Source organism: Leiobunum rupestre, chromosome 7 (assembly GCF_980474605.1).
Source record: "Leiobunum rupestre chromosome 7, qqLeiRupe1.1.hap1, whole genome shotgun sequence".
Lineage (NCBI taxonomy): Eukaryota > Metazoa > Arthropoda > Arachnida > Opiliones > Sclerosomatidae > Leiobunum > Leiobunum rupestre.
The window spans coordinates 11925703-11945540 of NC_143390.1; the positions used below are offsets into that span (position 1 = coordinate 11925703).

At 37.5% G+C, this 19838-nt stretch overlaps 3 protein-coding genes across 3 annotated transcripts; 1 reads left to right on the forward strand and 2 right to left on the reverse strand.

The window, feature by feature from the left end:
- Positions 1-146: 146 nt before the first annotated feature.
- On the forward strand, positions 147-6150 carry LOC149934448 (tetraspanin-33-like). Its single transcript, XM_090181567.1, has 7 exons — positions 147-703; positions 891-1079; positions 2824-3009; positions 3067-3189; positions 4351-4413; positions 4485-4604; positions 5934-6150. Exons 1-7 carry the CDS (start codon positions 623-625, stop codon positions 6126-6128), a joined length of 957 nt encoding a protein of 318 aa, XP_090037693.1. The 5' UTR covers positions 147-622; the 3' UTR covers positions 6129-6150.
- LOC149934449 (uncharacterized) lies at positions 6147-13947 on the reverse strand. The gene is made up of 13 exons (XM_090153455.1): positions 13750-13947; positions 11245-11469; positions 11088-11195; positions 10848-10977; positions 10496-10573; positions 10246-10409; positions 9569-9667; positions 9394-9502; positions 9247-9319; positions 9121-9175; positions 9031-9053; positions 8848-8941; positions 6147-6417 (listed from the first exon to the last, which is right to left on the reverse strand). The coding sequence occupies exons 1-13, from the start codon at positions 13945-13947 to the stop codon at positions 6274-6276; spliced, it is 1500 nt and encodes a 499-aa protein (XP_090009581.1). The 3' UTR covers positions 6147-6273.
- A 1587-nt stretch (positions 13948-15534) lies between these two features.
- Positions 15535-17394, reverse strand: LOC149934450 (acid-sensing ion channel 4-like). The gene is made up of 11 exons (XM_090154348.1): positions 17329-17394; positions 17133-17260; positions 16971-17071; positions 16630-16790; positions 16459-16560; positions 16281-16395; positions 16137-16212; positions 16016-16073; positions 15936-15961; positions 15792-15867; positions 15535-15729 (listed from the first exon to the last, which is right to left on the reverse strand). Exons 1-11 carry the CDS (start codon positions 17350-17352, stop codon positions 15580-15582), a joined length of 1017 nt encoding a protein of 338 aa, XP_090010474.1. The 5' UTR covers positions 17353-17394; the 3' UTR covers positions 15535-15579.
- Between the last annotated feature and the right edge of the window lie 2444 nt (positions 17395-19838).

The window sequence follows — 19838 nt, forward strand, 5'->3', positions numbered from 1 at the left end:
TATTCTGTTCGTTCTCCTTTAGTTTAGACTAAATGTATTTCCATCGTCGCGTACCCTATCTTACCACAACATCTATTTTTCCGATTGATTCATTTTGGCAAATTGACGTTAGTGCGAACAGCGCCGAGTAAAAATTTATCACGTGAAGAATAGGAAGTGTTAAACTTAGGTGGCTAATGGTTTTGCCGTATAATTAAGCAAAAAAACAGTGTTGAATAACAAAAGTTAATTTTGTGGCTTTCCTCCTGAGTAATTTAAAATTATAAAGATTATTTTAATTACTGTCAGACATGACGGAGCATGTCCTACATTTTTCTAAAGCGACGCCGAACAATGGGGAACGACAGGTCTAAGACGACAAGCGAGGCGTGACGTACGCTACGTTTATTTGCACTAGTTAACCTTTGGGGAAACAAAATTAAACGACCAAATTATTCGCGAAGATGAGCGCCTAAAAAAATGAATCAGACCAATAACTCTGGCATTAACGCTAAACTATTCGAGCCGCGGCGCGCCAAGAAACAAAACCACTCGAAGGATAGCGATATCCACAGTTCGAAAAATGGAAATATGTTTCTCGTAAACGCACGTGAAGTACGTTAAAAGCAAATGAAAACTTACAATGGCTTGTTGTTCGTGGTGTCGACCGTTTCCTGAAAGCTGCATCAAACATGTTATGTTTTTCACTAATCTCTTATACTGGGTAAGTACGACGTTTCGTGTATTTTCATAGGCATAAAACCACCAAAGTAAAGCGGGACTCATTAAGAGCAAGTTCAGTGTGGGGCAATAGCTTTAGAGTATGTTACCAACTTACCACCCTCGCGTAATTTGTCGGCTTTTTAATCACAAAACCTAAAACATAGATTTTTTCTATTTCCTAATTACAGATAACGGGTATGCTTATGGCAGCGATCAGTTTGTACGTCCATTTGGACAAAACTCGTTCGTTAGCTGAAATCTTGGACCTCGCGGTCGATCCATCTATTCTAGCCATGACCGCTGGCTTTGCCATATCAGTATTCGCTACTTGTGGGTGTGTTGGATCTGCCCGCGAAAACATTTGTTTACTACGAACGGTAAGTATTAAAAAAATAACTTCCAAGCACTTTATAGGGACTGGGGAGCATGACGTCACCTTTGGCTATGGCCGACATGCTGTTATGCTTTTTTCCAATCGGAAAAAGCGTGGAGGACGTATTATCTACGTCATGCTGCCAAGTCGCTATTAGAGAGACACTAAGCAAAGCACTCGTGATTTACCGAAGAAAAACCACGCCTCTCATTTTTCCTTGCTAAAGGGGGAAGACAATCCAAGGGGGAAGACACACCGCTCGCCCTCCTAGGTGCAGGCATAGAAATAGAAATTATACGGGAAGCACTGATTAGGTTGTGGTGAGATGTAGGAGTTAGAAGGCTGCCATGGGAGTGGAATCGCCAGCATTCTTTGTGGGAGCACGCCATCTATTTTAAAAAGTTTAAAGTTAAATTTTTTTTAATAGATGGCGCACTTCTGCGTGGATTAATAGCGATTACACTCTCATGGCAGCCTTCTATCTTGCCCGTTTTCCTTGAGATTACCTGATAGCGCAATGGTTCTAGTCTCATTTCTATTTCTATGGGTGCAGGCTCTCTCTCTCTCCGTAGGCGAAGAAAAGCGTCCGTAGATCACGAAAGCAGAGGCTATAGTTGCGTGAATTAATTCTATTTACAAAAACCGAGTGCGGATCTAATATAATTTTAAACACATTTTAGACAATTTGTTAAATCAGGGTACACGACGACAGGAAATTGTTTTTGAAAAACAATACTACGTATCGTTGTGAGCACTGTCTAAAACAAAATGTTGTTTTCTTGTATCCTGGTTTACCGCAAACGACTCTTACCGATTTCTCGTTATTTATACCTAACTTATACAAGCCGCATTTTAATTAAAACCAATATTTACACTGCAAGTAAAATGAAATCTTACCGAGTAATATTCACTATTTTTATTTAAACATAATAAATATAATACAACGTGCACGTAAGGTCAAAATAAATATCGGAAATATTGGAGAAATATCGGAAATATATCGGAAATATTGGAGAAATATCGGAAATATTTGAGGAATATGGGAAATATTTTAGGAATATGGGGAATATTTGAGGAATATCGGAAATATTTGAGGAATATCGGAAAAGGAATATCGGAAATATTTGAGGAATATCGGAAATATTTGAGGAATATCGGAAATATTTGAGGAATATCGGAAATATTTGAGGAATATCGGAAATATTTGAGGAATATCGGAAATATTTGAGGAATATCGAAAAAATTTGAGGAATATCGGAAATATTCGAGGAATATCGGAAATATTCGAGGAATATCGGAAATATTTGAGGAACATCGGAAATATTTGAGGAACATCGGAATTATTTGAGGAACATCGGAATTATTTGAGGAACATCGGAATTATTTGAGGAACATCGGAATTATTTGAGGAACATCGGAATTATTTGAGGAACATCGGAATTATTTGAGGAACATCGGAATTATTTGAGGAACATCGGAAATATTTGAGGAATATCGGAAATATTTGAGGAATATCGGAAATATTTGAGGAATATCGGAAATATTTGAGGAATATCGGAAATATTTGAGGAATATCAGGAAACCGAGAAGTACAATGGTCATATTAATAATATTTGGACATCAAAAATCTGCTGTATATATTTTTCGAAGGGGCTAGCCATTCGGTGAAGTATAAAAGCAAAAATGTTCACGTTGTTGTTCAAACGTCTAGAGCGCTTTGGTTAAAATCTCTATTATAAACTTCGCAGTACGTCTACGCTTCCGTGGTAATATTGGTGCTGTTGGTGTGTCTGGGTGTTGGTCTGCTGATTCTACTTCACACGCAAAACGATTTCGCCATCTACACCATAAAACCCGTCTTCGAGAAAGCCGTCAAGAAATACAGCGCCAAAGATTCAGACCTTGAAAAATTGACCAATTTCATTCAGAGTAAAGTATGTCTTCTTAAATTTTACGGACAATGCATACTCTAAAGTTAACCCATTTTACAGATAGGGTGTTGCGGAGTAACGGGATACTTGGATTGGCATCGAAATCCTTACTATCGATGCTCGGATTCCAACTTAAATCCTGGACGATGCTCCGTACCTTATTCCTGTTGCAAACCTGTTCAAGTAAGACCACGCGTTATTCCAGAAGTATATAATATATCTCTTACGAAAGAAGTATCCATCAACTTATTATGCTAATGTTATTTGCTTTGTCAAACTACGATTTAAAAAATAGTGCATGGGAAAAAACATCATATAACAACTTATTAAAACAGAGTTGCCACAAAATTTTGAGATTCAAATTCCCTGACTGAATATTCCCTGACCATTTTAAGAGATTTTCCCTGACTTTTTAGGGCCAAATTTTTATTTTATATTTAACTTTTATCAGAAGTTAACAAATTTTAATGAACTTATATTCCAGTAAAAAGGTTATTGTAATGTTCAAAAAAATTAGGAAATAAATGATAATCATAGAATTTGTCTGGTCTGGAAAATAACCTTAAAAAAGTGCCAAGATAAAATTTAATTCCCTGACTTTTTACAAATTCTAAAAATTCCCTGACATTTCCCTAACTTTTTAGGTCCATTTTTAAATTCCCTGACTTTTCCCTGATTTCCCTGTTTTCCCTGACGTGTGGCAACCCTGTAAAATGATTTCATCTTTAAAATATGGTTTGTAAATATTCATAACTAAGAAATTTTAAAATTTTTCAATGGTACACGTCATGTTTGTTTGCTTTTGTGGTATGGAGGGAAATTCGCGTCCTGAATATAATGTTCATATCTCATTTTTATTGTTTAAAACTATTTGATCTGAAACATTTGGTTTACAAATAAGTAAGCATCCCTACGGAGTGCAATTTTGATATTTTACATCATTGAACATCCCCGATTTGTCAGGAATATTGCTCCCATTTTACATGTTTCATTATAATGGCTTAGATCAGTGGTTACCAAACTATGGTTCCAAGGGTACAGCAGAATTATTTTAAAATATAAAGTGCTAATAGCCTGTGAACACTATCTTGCGCATAAATTCTTTTATCTGAATCATTTAGTTTTATGTAAAAAATGTATTGCGTACTTCGCGAGTCCTTCAGTACCAATATTTTTATTTAACAAATTAAGCGCGAATTTATCCCCGACTGTTAACGTTCCGCGGAATGAAAAGGGTTTGGGAACCACTGGCCTAGATGGATGCTTTTGACCTCGCTAGTAAGAGATATATTTTAAATTTCTGGTTATTCTTAGCAACACTATAATTATTTGGCCATTGGATAGAATCGATTGTACCCGTCTCATACTTGCGGATTCGATATAATGGACAAAAGAGTGAAAAACATGGTAAGTCATTTCTAGTCGTCCGAAGAACGATTATGTAAATTTCGGTTATTTTCTCTACGCGTCGTCGACAGACTTTGACCGAGGTGGGTCGAACTATCTACACGGTCGGATGCCTGAATAAAATTGAAGAAATTTTGAGGACTCACGCTCTACTGCTGGCTTCGTTGACGCTCAGTGTCCTTTCTCCTTTGGTGAGTGGATGATAGTTTGTGGTCACCAGATTGGGAATGTTTAAAGGAAGAACAAAGATGGTTGATCAACGAATTTCATGTTTTTTTGCAACTAGTAGCGTTGTTCATTGACATTTAGAGTTAAAATTACCTCAGTGATTACTGACTAGAACTTTGAAAGTCGTGAAGCGGTGAAGGTGGCAGCCACGCTGTCACGAAATGTTCCTATTTTTTGCCAGACGTCCTATAAATAATTTCAGCGAATTTTTGGTGCATGTTATATTTTCAATAACGTAATATATTTGGATAATTTGTTATTGTCGTACTATCGCTACGCCCCCTTTGGTTCGCCATTGAAACCTAGATAGGTAGCGGCTGAAGCAGACGCTATTAGTTTTTCCTCATCGTTATTAATTAATAATGATACTTGCAGTTTAATATGATTTTTTTTGCATCTTTTGCTTATATTTTTATAAGTTTATTTAAGAAAAAACGTTCTTATGGCTTTTTAATTTGTCTGTAGCAGACGCTAGATCATAGGCACTACCTCGGAGAAGCTAGTGCCGTTACGCCACCTAGACTCGTTTTGGTCGCGAATAAACTTGATAATCTGGCCGCCGAATGACCGATCTCAGTTTTTTATGGTTACTTCTTTAAAAAATACGGCCAGGAACCGTCAGTTTTTAGTCTTTCTTACGATATTTGGACTGGTAATCTGGTAACGCTATCCGGGAAGCCATGGAAATTTATTTAAGGGCACTTCTTAGCTTTAGCCATGGCTGCAGGAAAAAGCCATTGAGTTTGGAATAAATAGAGGTACAATAAGGAGACTTTATCAACTTTATCGTTCTACCGTTGCGGCATCTGTCTCTAGTGGTGGCAACTATATTGCAATTGATTTTTTCGCGAATCTGATGCGAAATTGAAATGTATGATTACTCGTAACAAACAAACCTTTGAAGTTGTTTAAAAATAATTTTATTCTGTCAACACGATCCTTTTTAACTCAAGTTACGGTGAGTTAGCTAATAATTATTTATTTTTAGCCATATAACTTTACAAAATATAGATGGTGCTACCGCCTAATTATAAAGATGAATTTCGTACAGTCTTATCGGAACAGGTCCCGCGTAACCATGGCAACCGAAATCGTAATTGTAATTCTAGCAGTATTATTCCCAATTCAATGGAAAAAGCATTAGTGACTTTCTATGACGTAGTAAAGGATTTGGTTGAGTGTGAAATGGTGATTTTAAATAAAATTCCGTCTCCCCCATTTTCAAAACACTCTATACTCCCACATAAAATAATAATTAAAATAATTAACTATCTAATAACGTTTTTCTTTAGCTGTGTGGAATAGCTCTGTCGGCCAGATTGTCGGTTTGGGTGAGCGCCGAGAGAAACAAGAAATTCATTTTACGCAAAACGCGGGAACTTTATCAAAGACGAAAAGCGAAACTGAGGCAGTATTACGCCCGAACGTACTACCGAGCATTCCCCCAATATTACCTTCAACCATCCATTGTACACAGAAGATTTTGAATAAATTTGCCTGTTTCATTTATTTTAATTTTTGTTTTAAAAATTCATAAAAAGGTACAGAAAATAAGCCGTTTAACGTGATGATCGCCGTGGCGGAAGCCAAGCGGAAAAGCCAAGCAATTTCTTCTTAAAGGATACCGTAGTCTCAAAGTTCAAAATCGTTGTGCGTCCGTTGAATTTTGTAAAAGATTAAGAACCCGACGTGATCGAGAAATTGGTAAATGGAGGGGATGGACATTCCAAGCCAAATACCCATAAAGCCTCCGACGAAACTGAAGATGTCCATAGTCTAAACAAAAAGATACTTATTTTAATAAAGATTCGGTGATTTGGGTATTAGCCTAGCTGATTATTATTATTATTATAAACGCCCGTGTGTAGTACGACGGGTAAGACACTCTGCGAACTCGGTGTACACTGCCGTACCTTTGACAGTGCTAAATGGAACTCGCGAACTCTTGAAAATATGTACCTTTAACAGTGCTAAATGCACGAACGAACTCGGTGTACAGATTATCTGAGACTGTCTTACCCATCGGTGTAGTACGTCGTATTATTGCCTCGACTCTATTAGCGTTTTCCATTTGATTGCTCGACATTCGCTCCGAATCTGTCTCTGACGTCATAGATCTCGCCCCAATCGACTAGAGTAAAACCCGAGGGGTCGGACATTTACCAAAGTCCCGTACACTTTGTCTAAAATCGCAAAATCTTTTAACTCTCTTTATGGTAAATTAACATTGAAATCCCAAAATCTCTACGAAATCCCGAAATCCCGTACAAAATAATGGCAAGTGTCGAACCCCTCGGTAAAACCGCAAATGGAACATGCCATTTGCATATTCCCGCGCTTTGTTGTTTTTCGTCTGCTAGTAATTCGAATTTTCGCGTCTTGGTCTGCCATTTTACCAAAAAATCTAAAAGGAACACGCATTTCTAAATTTCCACTTTGCCACTTTGAATAACTCAATGGACGCTTCAATAAAAGATACTCGGTTTCTACTCCCCTCTCCAAATTCATCTGGGAAGGAGCTATTTCCGGTCGGTCGTTTAAACGGTTAGAATGGCTAGCCAAAAAGTCATATTAAAGTCAACTGGAGCCGTGTTTTTGCCCTCATGAGAATTTTGCGTCAGATAAGAAACGCGTCGGCTCACGTGAATAAGGAACATACTAATGTTAATTTTCGATAATATATTTTAAGGTAAAGTATATAATGTTACTAAAACTAAGAATAAGAAGATAATATTGTTATTATTATCATCCTCTTATGGTATAAATAATTAAAATTATATGTAATATTTTTATAATACCGGGCAATTTTAAAGCTTCTCGTGGAGGCAGAGTTAATTCATTTCGTATAAAATTATCTTTTGGAAAAAGATGAAAACTCATTCATTTAGAACTAAACATATTACTTTTGCAGTACCGTATGCAACAAGTGTTTCCATTTAACCAGGTAACGTTTTTGGCATGTTAAGGCTTAGTAAAAAACCGATGCTACGTTCGAGAAAGTTTCCAGCTTTCTAATATTTCAACAAGCACTATATAAATAATAACTTATGAGTCCTGGCTGTCGGAAATATTACTTCTTGGCAATTTCTGGGAAGATGTTTTATTTAAGCGCCTATTCCTTAAAATATTAATGGTAGAGTTGAAGCATTTTTTGTGGTTGTAGCTGAAAATGTGCTTAACAAAACTTGATAAAGAATACACCCAGGTCCCTCTTAGTTCTATATTAATTAAATTGTTGGCGATATGGTGGTAATTCGGACCAGTTTTTTTGGGAAAGTTCGGGTTTTTTATCCAAAAATTATTTATATACATTACCCAAGTACCAAAATTAAGGTACAACCAACCACAGGGCCCCCAGGGGTCCTATGATTCCTATAAAATCCTATATTTTCAAAAATGTCATATAACATCCTATATTTTTAGCAAAATCCCCCAAAAGTCCTATAAAATCCTATAATTTTGAACTCCTACACGTTATAGTACAGTTTATAGGGGGAAAATCCTTGCTCGCGGAATTTCGACGAATGTGTTGGCCGCTGTAGCGCGAACAGCGCGTGATCAAAGCTGGCCGTGAATTAACGAATAACATAGCTGGCTAACCTGTCCCCTTCTATAAACATTAAACAACTATTACGATGTTGTAAAGGGTTGCCACAGTACCTGGAAAAGCTGGAATTCCTGAATATACTGTAGATATAAAAATTAGGGAAAACACCGGGTATTTTAAAAATTAGTCTAGGAATCAAGGAAATGTCGGATAATTAATTTCGGTTGCAAATAGGAAATATTTACTAAAATATAGTTTAAAAAATGCAAACTTTTGTCACAAAATAAGTCTTGGAATGTGTCCGGATATGGTCAGGGAAACCCTGGAAAAGTCAGGGAATTTCAATCTGAAAAGGACTGTGGCAACCCTAGCTCGGTTACACTTCAGAATAAAGAAAATCCTAAGCTGAAGTCATCGGTCACTGCGGTACCATCGTCTACTGCTCTTTTCGCCTAATTGCTCATGCGTCAGACTATAATGATGAAACTAGCTTTAATTACAAATCTAGGTTATGAACCTTTCTAGCATAGAGAAATAATAATAAGTCGTGTTGTAAGACAATTTGAACACGTGCCAACGGGATAATGGGGCTACCGAACAATAGGGTTCAGCACCGTCTCTTTTTATGAATTTCTGGTAATCCCAGTTGACGAACTTACTTTATACCTAGCCATGTGACGATATGCCATGGACCTGTAAGTTTCCATGTATACATGAGCCATGACAGAGTTTTTTGTGTTCGTTAAGTTAAAACTAAAAATAAAATGTTCGAATCGGTAAATCGTCTTTGGTATTCTGTGTTAATAAATCCGTTTTTTTTTCTCAAAACAATACGCACTCACCAAGTATCGCCCATACATTGCAACTATCCATTTAATGCGTAATAAATGAAAGTTAATTATTGAAATAAAGTAAATAACGTGAGTAATTACCATTTCATCCTTTTCCATGCTGTACCGGTTACTTTGAATGTTGTACATTTCCAAGCTAAAAATTCGAATCAATTAATTTAATCGGCGACAACTTTTCAAAAATATGCGAGTTTATTGATTTCTTACTCGCATCTATTAGGACATTTTTTGTTGCAGGACTCGAAGATAGTTTGGTTCAATCCGTTTGGGCATATCTGCGCTATTATAAAAATAACGAATAACGAAACATTTTAGTTGATATTCTGAGATAAACGAAATGGTCGTGTCTCCTACCCTGGGGGCCGACGCATTTTGGAACTCCTTTAATGATGATTTGCGACCGAGCGGGAACGCATTTACAGATGTCGTATACGATTTCATTCCGACACCGAATCATACAGTTCTGAAACGTAACTAAATTCCCGTGAACAGATTTAAAAAAATAGAAGTCATTCAAATTAAAACTCACGTATCTTGACAAAGGTGCGGTAAAGTTGCTTTCTATCCACGACTTAGAGTAGTTTTTGCACCGTGTCTTGTACGGAAATTCGAGGAGTAAGATTCGACTCTAGAGTGAAGCAAACCACGTATTAGTTCCTTCGGAGCAGCTCCAGCTTGGACGACTAAACTACTGGATCAGAATCAGTTGGAAGGTTATGTAAATTATATTCGCAGAAGAAACAACGCTTCAATAGCTAAAGATGGCTGCGTTCAGAAAAAAATTATTTTCGTTAAGACCATGGCTAACCTGACGTAGGATCTTGTTGAACGCTTTTTACGCTTGTTGTTAATTTGGAAAAATATCGGCAGTTAAGGCGTCTGCAGCTAGCCTTACTCTGTGCTGCGAAGTCACATGACCGTTGAGCAACGGTAAAACCTGCTCTTACAGCCGATGACTTCGTTGCTCAACGAACGGGCAACGTGACGTCAAATACCAATTCAGTAAAAAACCGCTGACTGTTGAGCTCAGCACTGAGCTCTTTTAGAGTTACTGAACGCAGCCGATATTAGGCCTGACGTGCATCGCTTATATAGCTCACGTGTTTAATATTTGGGTAAAGAACCAAGTGCGCAATCTCAATTCAGGTTCAGTAGGTTATTCGTCCCAGAAGCCGAAGGGCAAATAGTGAAACACGCGAGAGATACCCTGGTCGTCATCACTTCGTACATGTTTCCAGGGCTTATTGGAACCCTGGTTTCCGTTTCCAATGGAATACCGAACGGACTGTGGATGTAAATGAAGCCCATTCGAATTTCGTCCCAGTGCAAGAGTTCCGATTCGTTAATATTGGCCCTGAAGTAAAAGTCGACTGGGGAGGGGTGAGGTAGGAGAAAGCGTCACTGTGAAAGGCCCAAAACGGTAATTCAATTAACAAGATTATATAAAGTGTCTTACGTTGATCCTTCACGTCCTCCACCGCCCTCAAAGGAGAATTCACCCACTGTTCGTTGACAGTAAAACAGGACAGTGTTCCTTTATGTGACCAAGACGCGTTTCTACCAGAAAAACAGGAATTTTTTATCCACAATCAAGTGACAACTAAACCCACTAGCTAGTTTTTAACCCATTTTGATTATCGACGCGAAGATCCTTTTTGTAAGCCTAGTTCGTCAGTTTATTATGACTTACTAGCTTTTTTGGTAAACCAGGTTACCCGACGATAAAATAAAATGATTGGACATAACTATGACAAAGGTGAATACACTGTATGGCTACAGCTCACACTTACTACTTCGTCGTCGTGTACCCTGCAGGCCTTGCTGCAGGCATAGAAATAGAAATGAGACTAGAAGCACGATTAGATTGTGGTGAGATGTAGGAGTTAGAAGGCTGCCACGAGAGTGGAATCCCCAGTCTTCTTTGTGGGAGCACGCCATCTATTTAAAAAAAATTAAAGTTAAATTTTTTTTTAATAGATCCTGCGTGGATTAGTAGCGATTCCACTCTCATGGCAGCCTTCTAGCTTGCCCGTTTTCCTTTATATTACCGGATAGCGCAGTGGTTCTAGTCTCATTTCTATATCTATGGCTGCAGGTTCAAGTGCACTACTAGACCTTGAAACCAAGTTTAAATCAATTTGAATTCCAGTTTCGACCTATGAGATCGAGAAAAACTCGCACTGAAATTGAAAACTGGTTTTAAACCATAGTGTGATCGTGGTCGAACCCGTTTTCAGTAGCTAGTTTAGCTGGTCTTGGTGGTCTGGTTTTATTTTTAAATGTTTGATAACAAGCCAACCTGTGTATATCTCCTTCGTAATATTTTCCGGGAAACCCAGAAACGTTGAAGAAGGTAAAGAGTGTTTCCGGCGTGTACCTGACCTCGGAGAATTCCTCCATGGTCAGATTCTGAATCACATCATTCAAATCCTTTGAAGAACAACGCGGATTATTTGGGATTATAGACACTTAATAACAACTTTCCGGGAAGTTAATAACTAACTGAGGGGCTAGCCACTTCGGAAAACATTTTCCCGATATTTCTCAATATTTCCCTATTTCTGATATTGTCGATGTTTTCTATATTTCTGATATTACCGATGATTCTCAATATTTCCGATAATTCTCAATATTTCCGATAATTCTCAATATTTCCGATAATTCTCAATATTTTCGATAATTATAAATATTCCCGATAATTATCAAAATTCCCGATAACTATCAATAATTCCGATAATTCTCAATATTTCGGATATTTCTCAGATATTTCTTCGCATTTCTAGTGTTTTCCAAAAAGTTTTATTTCTTTATGTCTTATTTGTCGAGATTTGCAATATTTCTTCGGATATCCCCGAGAATTCTGCAGTGACACCCGGGGCGGATATCATGGTTTGCTACTTACTAGTGTAAGTGTTGATTTTTCTCCCGGTCGTGTGTCACCCCCATAATAATCAGCTAGGCTAATACCCAAGGCACCACCATAGGCCTAAGTCATCATGCGACTTTTGAAGCCCTTAATTCAGATGGCCGGGTTACAATGCACCCGAGACGGACCGCCCCCCCCCCTAGCTACGCCACTGTATTTCTATTATGTATCTAGATTTCCCATATTATCTATTTTTTTGTGAGCTTCAGTATTTCCAGAAAGAAACATTTCGATTTCTTTACTTGTCCACAAGATTTCTAAAGTGGTCAGCCCCTCGTAAGTAACTAACCAATTCGTTTCTTGCGCAATTATCGGTGAACTTGCGAAGTGCGCACAGTTTACTTTTTCTTATCCTGCAATGAAATTGAGTTTGAATGCCAAGTATGACTTACGGAACGTAATAGTGTAAAAGTTACGGTTGATTGTAGCAGACGGAGACCGCGGGTAGGTAGACCTTTCCTCCGAACGTAATCTCAACGCTGACAGTTATGGGATACTCCTTGTAGCTTAGGTAGAATTCGACTAATTGCCGAATAAACAGGACGAGACACAACACGAAAAGGCTCAAATAGACAATTTTTCTTAGCTAGTAGGATGAGAAAACCGTCAGAAATGATTGAAACAAACACCAGTAACGGATAATCAGTGGTCGAAGGTGGTACAGCTGGACCAGGTAAATGTTGATTTACAATGAGATTGCCACTTATTTTAGCTAAAATATAAATTAGTGCTTCCAAACGGACAGAAAAGGCCGCGCAGATACATTTAGGGGCCGGGGGCAAATTTATTAGTCGTTGGCCCTTCTGAATAAAATTTCCAAGGGGAGGGGGGGGGGGGGGCTGGATCTAATTTATTATCCGCAATACAGATCTGCTACGATTAATCGAATCCGATTCACACACTTACAAGGAGACATTCCGAAGCGTAACCCACCGATTTTGTTCAAACTCGGGGGATTGGTAGACCTTCATGTAACTTGAAAAATCCTAAAGGGAATTTATTCAATGGGCAACCGTTTTGCCATGGCAACGAAAAACGTTTTTGACAACACAAAATATTAAATTTTCCCATTGAAAATAACATGGGATTTTGACCTCAAATTGATCAAAAGTTGATCAGTTTTGATGTTTTTTTTTTTCAATTTTTATCTATTTTTTCTATTTTTGGCATTTTTGAAATTTTGAAATTGGTTAAAAAAATTTAACAGGGGGGGCCCTAGGAATCGTTCAGAATCCCATGTTATTTTCAATACGAAAATTTAAATTTGTTGTTGTCAAAAACAATTTTCGTTGCCATGGCAAAACGGTTGCCCATTGAATAAATTCCCTTTAGGATTTTTCAAGTTACATGAAGGTCTACCAATCCCCCAAGTTAGAACAAAATCGGTGGGTTACACTTCGGGATGTCTCCTTGTTAGTATGAAATCTTATGGAAGGAAAATTAAAATAAACGGTAATTAACATTTTGAAATTAATTTAATCAAGGAAATTTGTAAAATCCATTAACGCGCGCCATCTGAAATTTGTCAAATTCTGTCTGTCGTTTTGCTATGAATTCAGATTACTTTTGGGTTTTGATTATCTCTTTTGCATTTTTACCCATATCAACTGATCTGATAATATCTAAATGAAAATGCGGATAATCTTATACCTGATATGTATCACAATTATAACGAAATGGTTGTATGAGAATCCGTTGGGAGCACTATTTGGGTGACCATTCTGTAGCAGACTAGCCAATTCAATTGTACTGCCCTGACAAAGACATCAGTTACATCCACTTACCTTATTCAAAACGCTATGACGGTGAGTTTTCGAATACCAATGCGCTTTGTTGGTTTTCTTTCTAACTGGTTTTAGACCATGGTCCGTGTAATAATCCGTTTTATAACCCCTCCTCGATCGCCAATTGTCCGTATATTTAGTCGTGTAATGATTGGTATACGTATCCGTAAGTTCGACATTTCTCGGTACATAAGCCATTCTATTCGTTAAATTAAAATTCCTGCTCAGTGACCCAGTCGGTAAATGTATCAGTTTTGAAAAGTGACAATGAATGTCTTAACATTTCGTAAGTATGAGAAAAAAGGCGGGAAAATCATCTTTAGAAAGAAAAATGAGTTCAAAATAACATTGGGAACTATAAAATGAGGACACGCGACAGATGTCGAAGAATTCTAAATTCGGGGGCTCGCTAGAGCGTCTCTCATTGGTTGGCGGAGAAAAATAACGCGTTGCTATTCGATTTCGAAAGTTACTTTCTTACAGTCGTTTTTAATGATTGGTCGCGATTCTCACACAATTCTGGTTTCGAGTGGATTCGTCGATTTAGCGAACGGATCGGAACTGGATTCCCCAGGCAGGGAAGACACGAAAAACTAGACTAAACCTAAATGAATGGGGGTGGCTGCCTTTAATATTTAGCGAGTTGTTTTTACAGAATAAATCCATTCTCGAACTATCTTGGGAAGTCACACGTGCAATTCAAGGCTGTTGTTAGGGCACTTTGTTGTCCAGAATGGACAGTTCTCACCCTTGAATTTGCCTTTTCGCGTTTTAATCTTTTTCTAAGATTGTTAAAAATGTATTACCATACTTAGGCGACTGTAAGGTCTCGCTTTAAGTAGTTGCTTTCTTATTAATACAGATTATGTTTAATTAATTATATCAATAGGAAATTAACCTTTTTCTATTTCCTAGCCTCGTTCTCACTTCAAGACAAATTAAATTATAATTAATAGAACGTTTGTAGCTAATAGTCAATAAGAGACACGATCATATATGGTGATAAATTTTTAATTGGTTAGAGCCAATAGTTGAATTAACAAAATTTACTTTAGTATGTCAATGCCTAATGCCATTTTCTTAAAATATTTAAAACAATAGATTTGAATTAGTGTCGTTCGAAGTGTAGTTGTTTCATTACTCTATTAATTGTTTCTTCTTTATCAAGATTGTAAAAAGGTCTGTTGGATCTGAAGTGAGAGCGAAAATAACGATTTCGAAAGACATGTCTTTCAACTGATATATATCTGATTTTTGATAAATGGAATTTTTTAAATTGCACATATTACATGTACTAATTGGTTCGAATTCGGAAAAATGTGCGATTTAAAAATTCAATTTATCTGCTACCATACATATATCAGTTGAAAGATACGTCTTCGGGTATTCGAAAAATGCTTAATTTTAATTTTAAAAGTTGGACCACTTGACCTTATGCCCTATAGGTTAGAACCCCCATTTATATATTATATACTTTATTGGGTAGGAACAAAACATGATAATAAAATTTGATCACACCGTCGGAATCATTTAAAAAGCGGTTACTTTATTTTCGTTTGCAGAAATTTGTTTATTAAGATTTTAGCTTATAAATCTGCCAATCTTAGTTTTATAAGCGTACAAACAAGTGTGCAAATTTTATTAGGATCCACCAACTCTTTGTGGCTTGCGTAGGTGAATCCATATGGATTGATACAGATGTATATACCAGACTGTATGGATATAATGAAATAGATTTCGTTGCAATAAAAAGTGAATTTTATTTTAAAGCAAATGTCGGGAAGGTGTACAAATTTTCAAAAACCGGGAACACAGAGGCTGTTCACATTTTCATTTGAAAGACGAGAAGTCATCGGCTTTATTCTGACACCGATAAATGCCGAGGAAGGTGTAATAGTCCAAGAACTTGTAAATGGCCGGAATGGACATGCCCAGCCAAATACCCAAGTAACCACCGATGAAACCAAAGATCTCCATCGTCTAAAAATATACGCCATCCAAATTGAACTTATATATGTATCTTACCTGATGCTACTTCTTACTTGAAGTTTGGGCATGTGTCTGAAAATCAGTTGACGGAATGTGTCGACGAAGATTTGAGACACGATTGAGTCCTTGCTATTTGTAAATAGAAACTACAAATATCACGCAAAGATCCAGAAGGAGAGTATCGCTAAATTTCTTACCAGACAAATGTATCGTTGCACTTTAGCTAAACATTAATTAAACATTAAAAAAATGTAGCTGAGTTTAGTTCGGATCTTACTATTTCGGTCGCGTCCTTGAGGCTAAGACGAGTGGATCGAATATCGAATATCTCTAGGCTGTAATGAAATTGGTCTAAATACCATGACATAAGGGAAGAAGTGGGCTGGCCTTGAACCTACTCGCATCTGTTGGGGCAGACTTGATCGGATTCGCATTCATCCAGTGTCTTTTGGAACTCCTTCGTGTAGCATTTATCTGCATGGCGTCATAATGCCGTTATTAGCGTATGTGAAAATAATTGAAAAAAAAAAGCCAAATTTAACCCAGTATAGTTTGGCCTTCGCATTTTGTAACTCCTTGGACAATAGCGTGAAATCTGGCAGGGACACACTTGCATTGCTTCAAAAGACGTTGGATTCGACAATGAATCCGACAATTCTGTAGAGTGAAAATACCAAACTTAACTCTATATCCCTAATCGCCGTGAAATTATCATCTTACGTATCTTCCCAGATAAGGAATAGTTTTGTTACTCAGCTCCCAGGCTTTCGAGTAGTTCTTGCACTTGGTTGCGTAAGGTGGTTCCAAGAGTAAAACTCGACTCTATATACGAGAACAAAGACTGTAATTTGAAAATTTCAGAATATTTATTTACGCGTGTTAAAGAGGTACCTTAGTAGCCGTGACTTCGTAAAAATTTCCAGGGTTGATCCTCAGTTTAGTTTCCGTTTCGAAAGGGATGGCAAAAGGACTGTGGATATAGATTAAACCTTGTCTAGCTCGGTCGAGGTCCAGAGTTTCGTGGGGGTCCATTAGCATTTCAAAGTTGAACACTAATTTATACCCGTACATCATTAACTTTATTAGAAACTGACCACGACACATTGGCGACTACTTTCGACGCAAAAATGTCCGTAAGGCCTAATACACATTTTTGCGTCGACGCTCGCAATCACAGCGTTTTTTTCACAGTGAAAGCCAGTCTTTTTAAAGCGGTTGAATCTCAAACTCACTCAGCTGTCTGACCTTTGACGCATTCCTTAGAGGAGATTCGTACCACTGCTCGTTAACGGTGTAACAAGAGTACAGACCTTTATGAGACCACGAAGAATTCCTACGTCAAAAATTTAATTAAAATACAAGTATTTTTAGCGAATGGTTTAGATTGATCTTACTTGTGAATGTCTTGTTCGACGAAGCCCCCGAAGCCGGTAACGTTGAAGAAATTGAACAGAGTATCTGGTCTGTGTCTCATGTAAAACAGCTCGTCGGCGGTGGCGTTTCTTACAGTGTCCAACAAATCCTGCGATAACAGGAACTTTACTAGAAGATCGTGTATTCAACAAATTACCTTCGGAAGAAGTCTCTTACCAAAGGAACTTTTTTCCTACACATCTCGGAGTACCTAGTTAGGTTACACGCTTTGTTCTTCCTAACACTGTCCGTCAAAAGTAGGTACAGTTATAGAATGAGTCGAAAATTACGTTCCATAAGTGTGTCGGTTGGTTGAAATAATTACTGATATACGATAATACGTGAAGTAACGTTGAACTGACGTCGTACCCAAACGATAAGCGAGAAAAGTACCATAGAAAATATAGAAATGGAGTAGCAACTCGATTTATCGTAACGGGGTACTTTAGGTCTATTATTTATCCGAAATATTATAACTTAGTTATGTATGAAAATATATACTAGGTCCTGGCAAGTTTCAACAGTGAGAGCTACGTACAATTAACCAAAGTGCCCCTAGCTGTAGAAAGCCGAGATACATTTTAAACGATCGTCTAAGCTAGCCCTACTATTCCTGTTTTATTTTCTATGAAAACACGGACCTACAAAAAATAATCACACGCCGGCCATGTCTTGACACGACCCTCTGCACACGCTCACTATGAAGACGACGAGTATTAGGCCTAATGACTGAAGTCCACCAAAGAAGTGTGGTCCTTCTACAAACCGACACACTTATCTGAAACAAAATTATAAACTTATATAAAGTTTACGGGTGATTGTAACAAACGGAAACGGCTGGCAACACAACTTCAGTCGGGAAAATGACTTCGACGTTGATAAGCATAGGGTACTGCTGGTATTGACGCAAAAAATCGTGCATCTGAGACGTGAAGAGTGCGAAGCAAAATAGGAACAGCGCCACGTAGACGATCCGTCGAAGCTGATAGCGGCCGGGGAAATATTATCAGAAATGAGTTGGAAATAAATCTAACTTTAACTTACCTTATTCAAACTTATACCCTTTCTGGAACAAGATGACGATTTCCCACTGGAATCATTAGTCCGGATCCTGTGTCTCTGAATCTGTGGCTTCGAACTGAAATCGTAGTGGGAGCTACCTGGGCTATGAGGTTTGACTCTACGGAATCTCCGTTGATATCGTGAGTCCGGGTAATGGCTGTAGTTCCAGTTGGCGTAAATCATGGTTTAAATTAGGGTAAACGGCCAAAAGACACGGCTTGACTTTCCACCGTGTTAAACTTAATGACGTCACCTAATTAAAATATGAAAAGTGTGTCATGTGGTGGTTTAACGTGGAAGCGGACCCCGCTTTCGCCAAAGGATTGACCGACTGAAAAACGAATCGTTGAAGAGAGATTTGTTGCGAAAGACATGGGAGCAACAAGATCCTTGAGTTATTATTGACTTTCCTAACATAGTTCGTGAGTTTCTGAACAGTTCAATGCTTACCAATAGCCCAGCGTGAGATTAACAACAGATGCTTACACTTTTCTTAGAATCAAAAACTTATTTGGGAGACTGAGAACGTACGCGCCCGCTAGCAAAATCTACTACCAAAGGTTCTCTTTCTAAAGGAAGTCCCCACTTTTACAATTATATATCGCCATCTAGTATCGATCGTGATAAAGTTTTCTGTTATCTTTCTATAAATTTTATATAATATATTTAATTTTTTTATAATACAGTTACGGATTGCTTCGATTTCACACCTAATTTAGTAAAATCAACTTCATTAAGAGCTTAATAAATCATAAATAGTAATGTAATTGACATTGTCAAGAAAAACATTTTAAAATAACTTCTTGACAGATGGCGTTAGGGTTTTAAATGGAATTGTGATTTTCAGTCTGGCCTAGATAGTACTTCTTGCTATGGTAAAAGGGGCAACACGTATGTTCACAATAACCTAAATAAGTTATTGTTAGAGCTAGTCTATTGTAGATTTCAAGACATAAAAGCTAGTTGTAGAGTTCACTCAAAAGTCTGTTTGTTTTGATTTACGGTTAATTACATTTATAACGAAATTTTATTAAAAAAAATACCTTGGCAATAGATTGTAAATTAAAGTGCAATTTTTATTTATTAAAGTTTAAAGAAAAATACATAAAAGGCTAGGTACATTTATGGTTATCAAAGGTGATCGAAGTGAGAGTAGCTAAGCGTCTTTTTCGGTCCAGCAAAGGTGAAGCCATTTCGGACGTTGAGTTAAAGTTCGAAATCGTTGTGGGTTCGTTTCATTTTGTAATAGGCTAAGAACCCGACGTGATCGAGAAACTTATAAATGGCGGGGATGGACATTCCAAGCCAAATCCCCAAAAGGCCGCCGACGTAGCCAAATATCTCTACTTTCTAAATAAACATTTCAACATCACTATAAGTACAAGAAATAGGGGTGTTTAAAAGGTGTTAAGATAGTGTTACACCTCGTTCACACCGTTTTAACACTTCCAAAACGGAGCAACATTTTAAAGGTGTAAAAAGAGTGTGACAACACTATACAAATGTTTAAATAAGATAAACATTCCAAGAAATTGGGATTCAGTTCACACCGTTCTAACACCATTTCCACTCAATTTGATAAGTCCAACCCTTTTGTTAGAGTGAAATCACACCTTTAAAAGTGT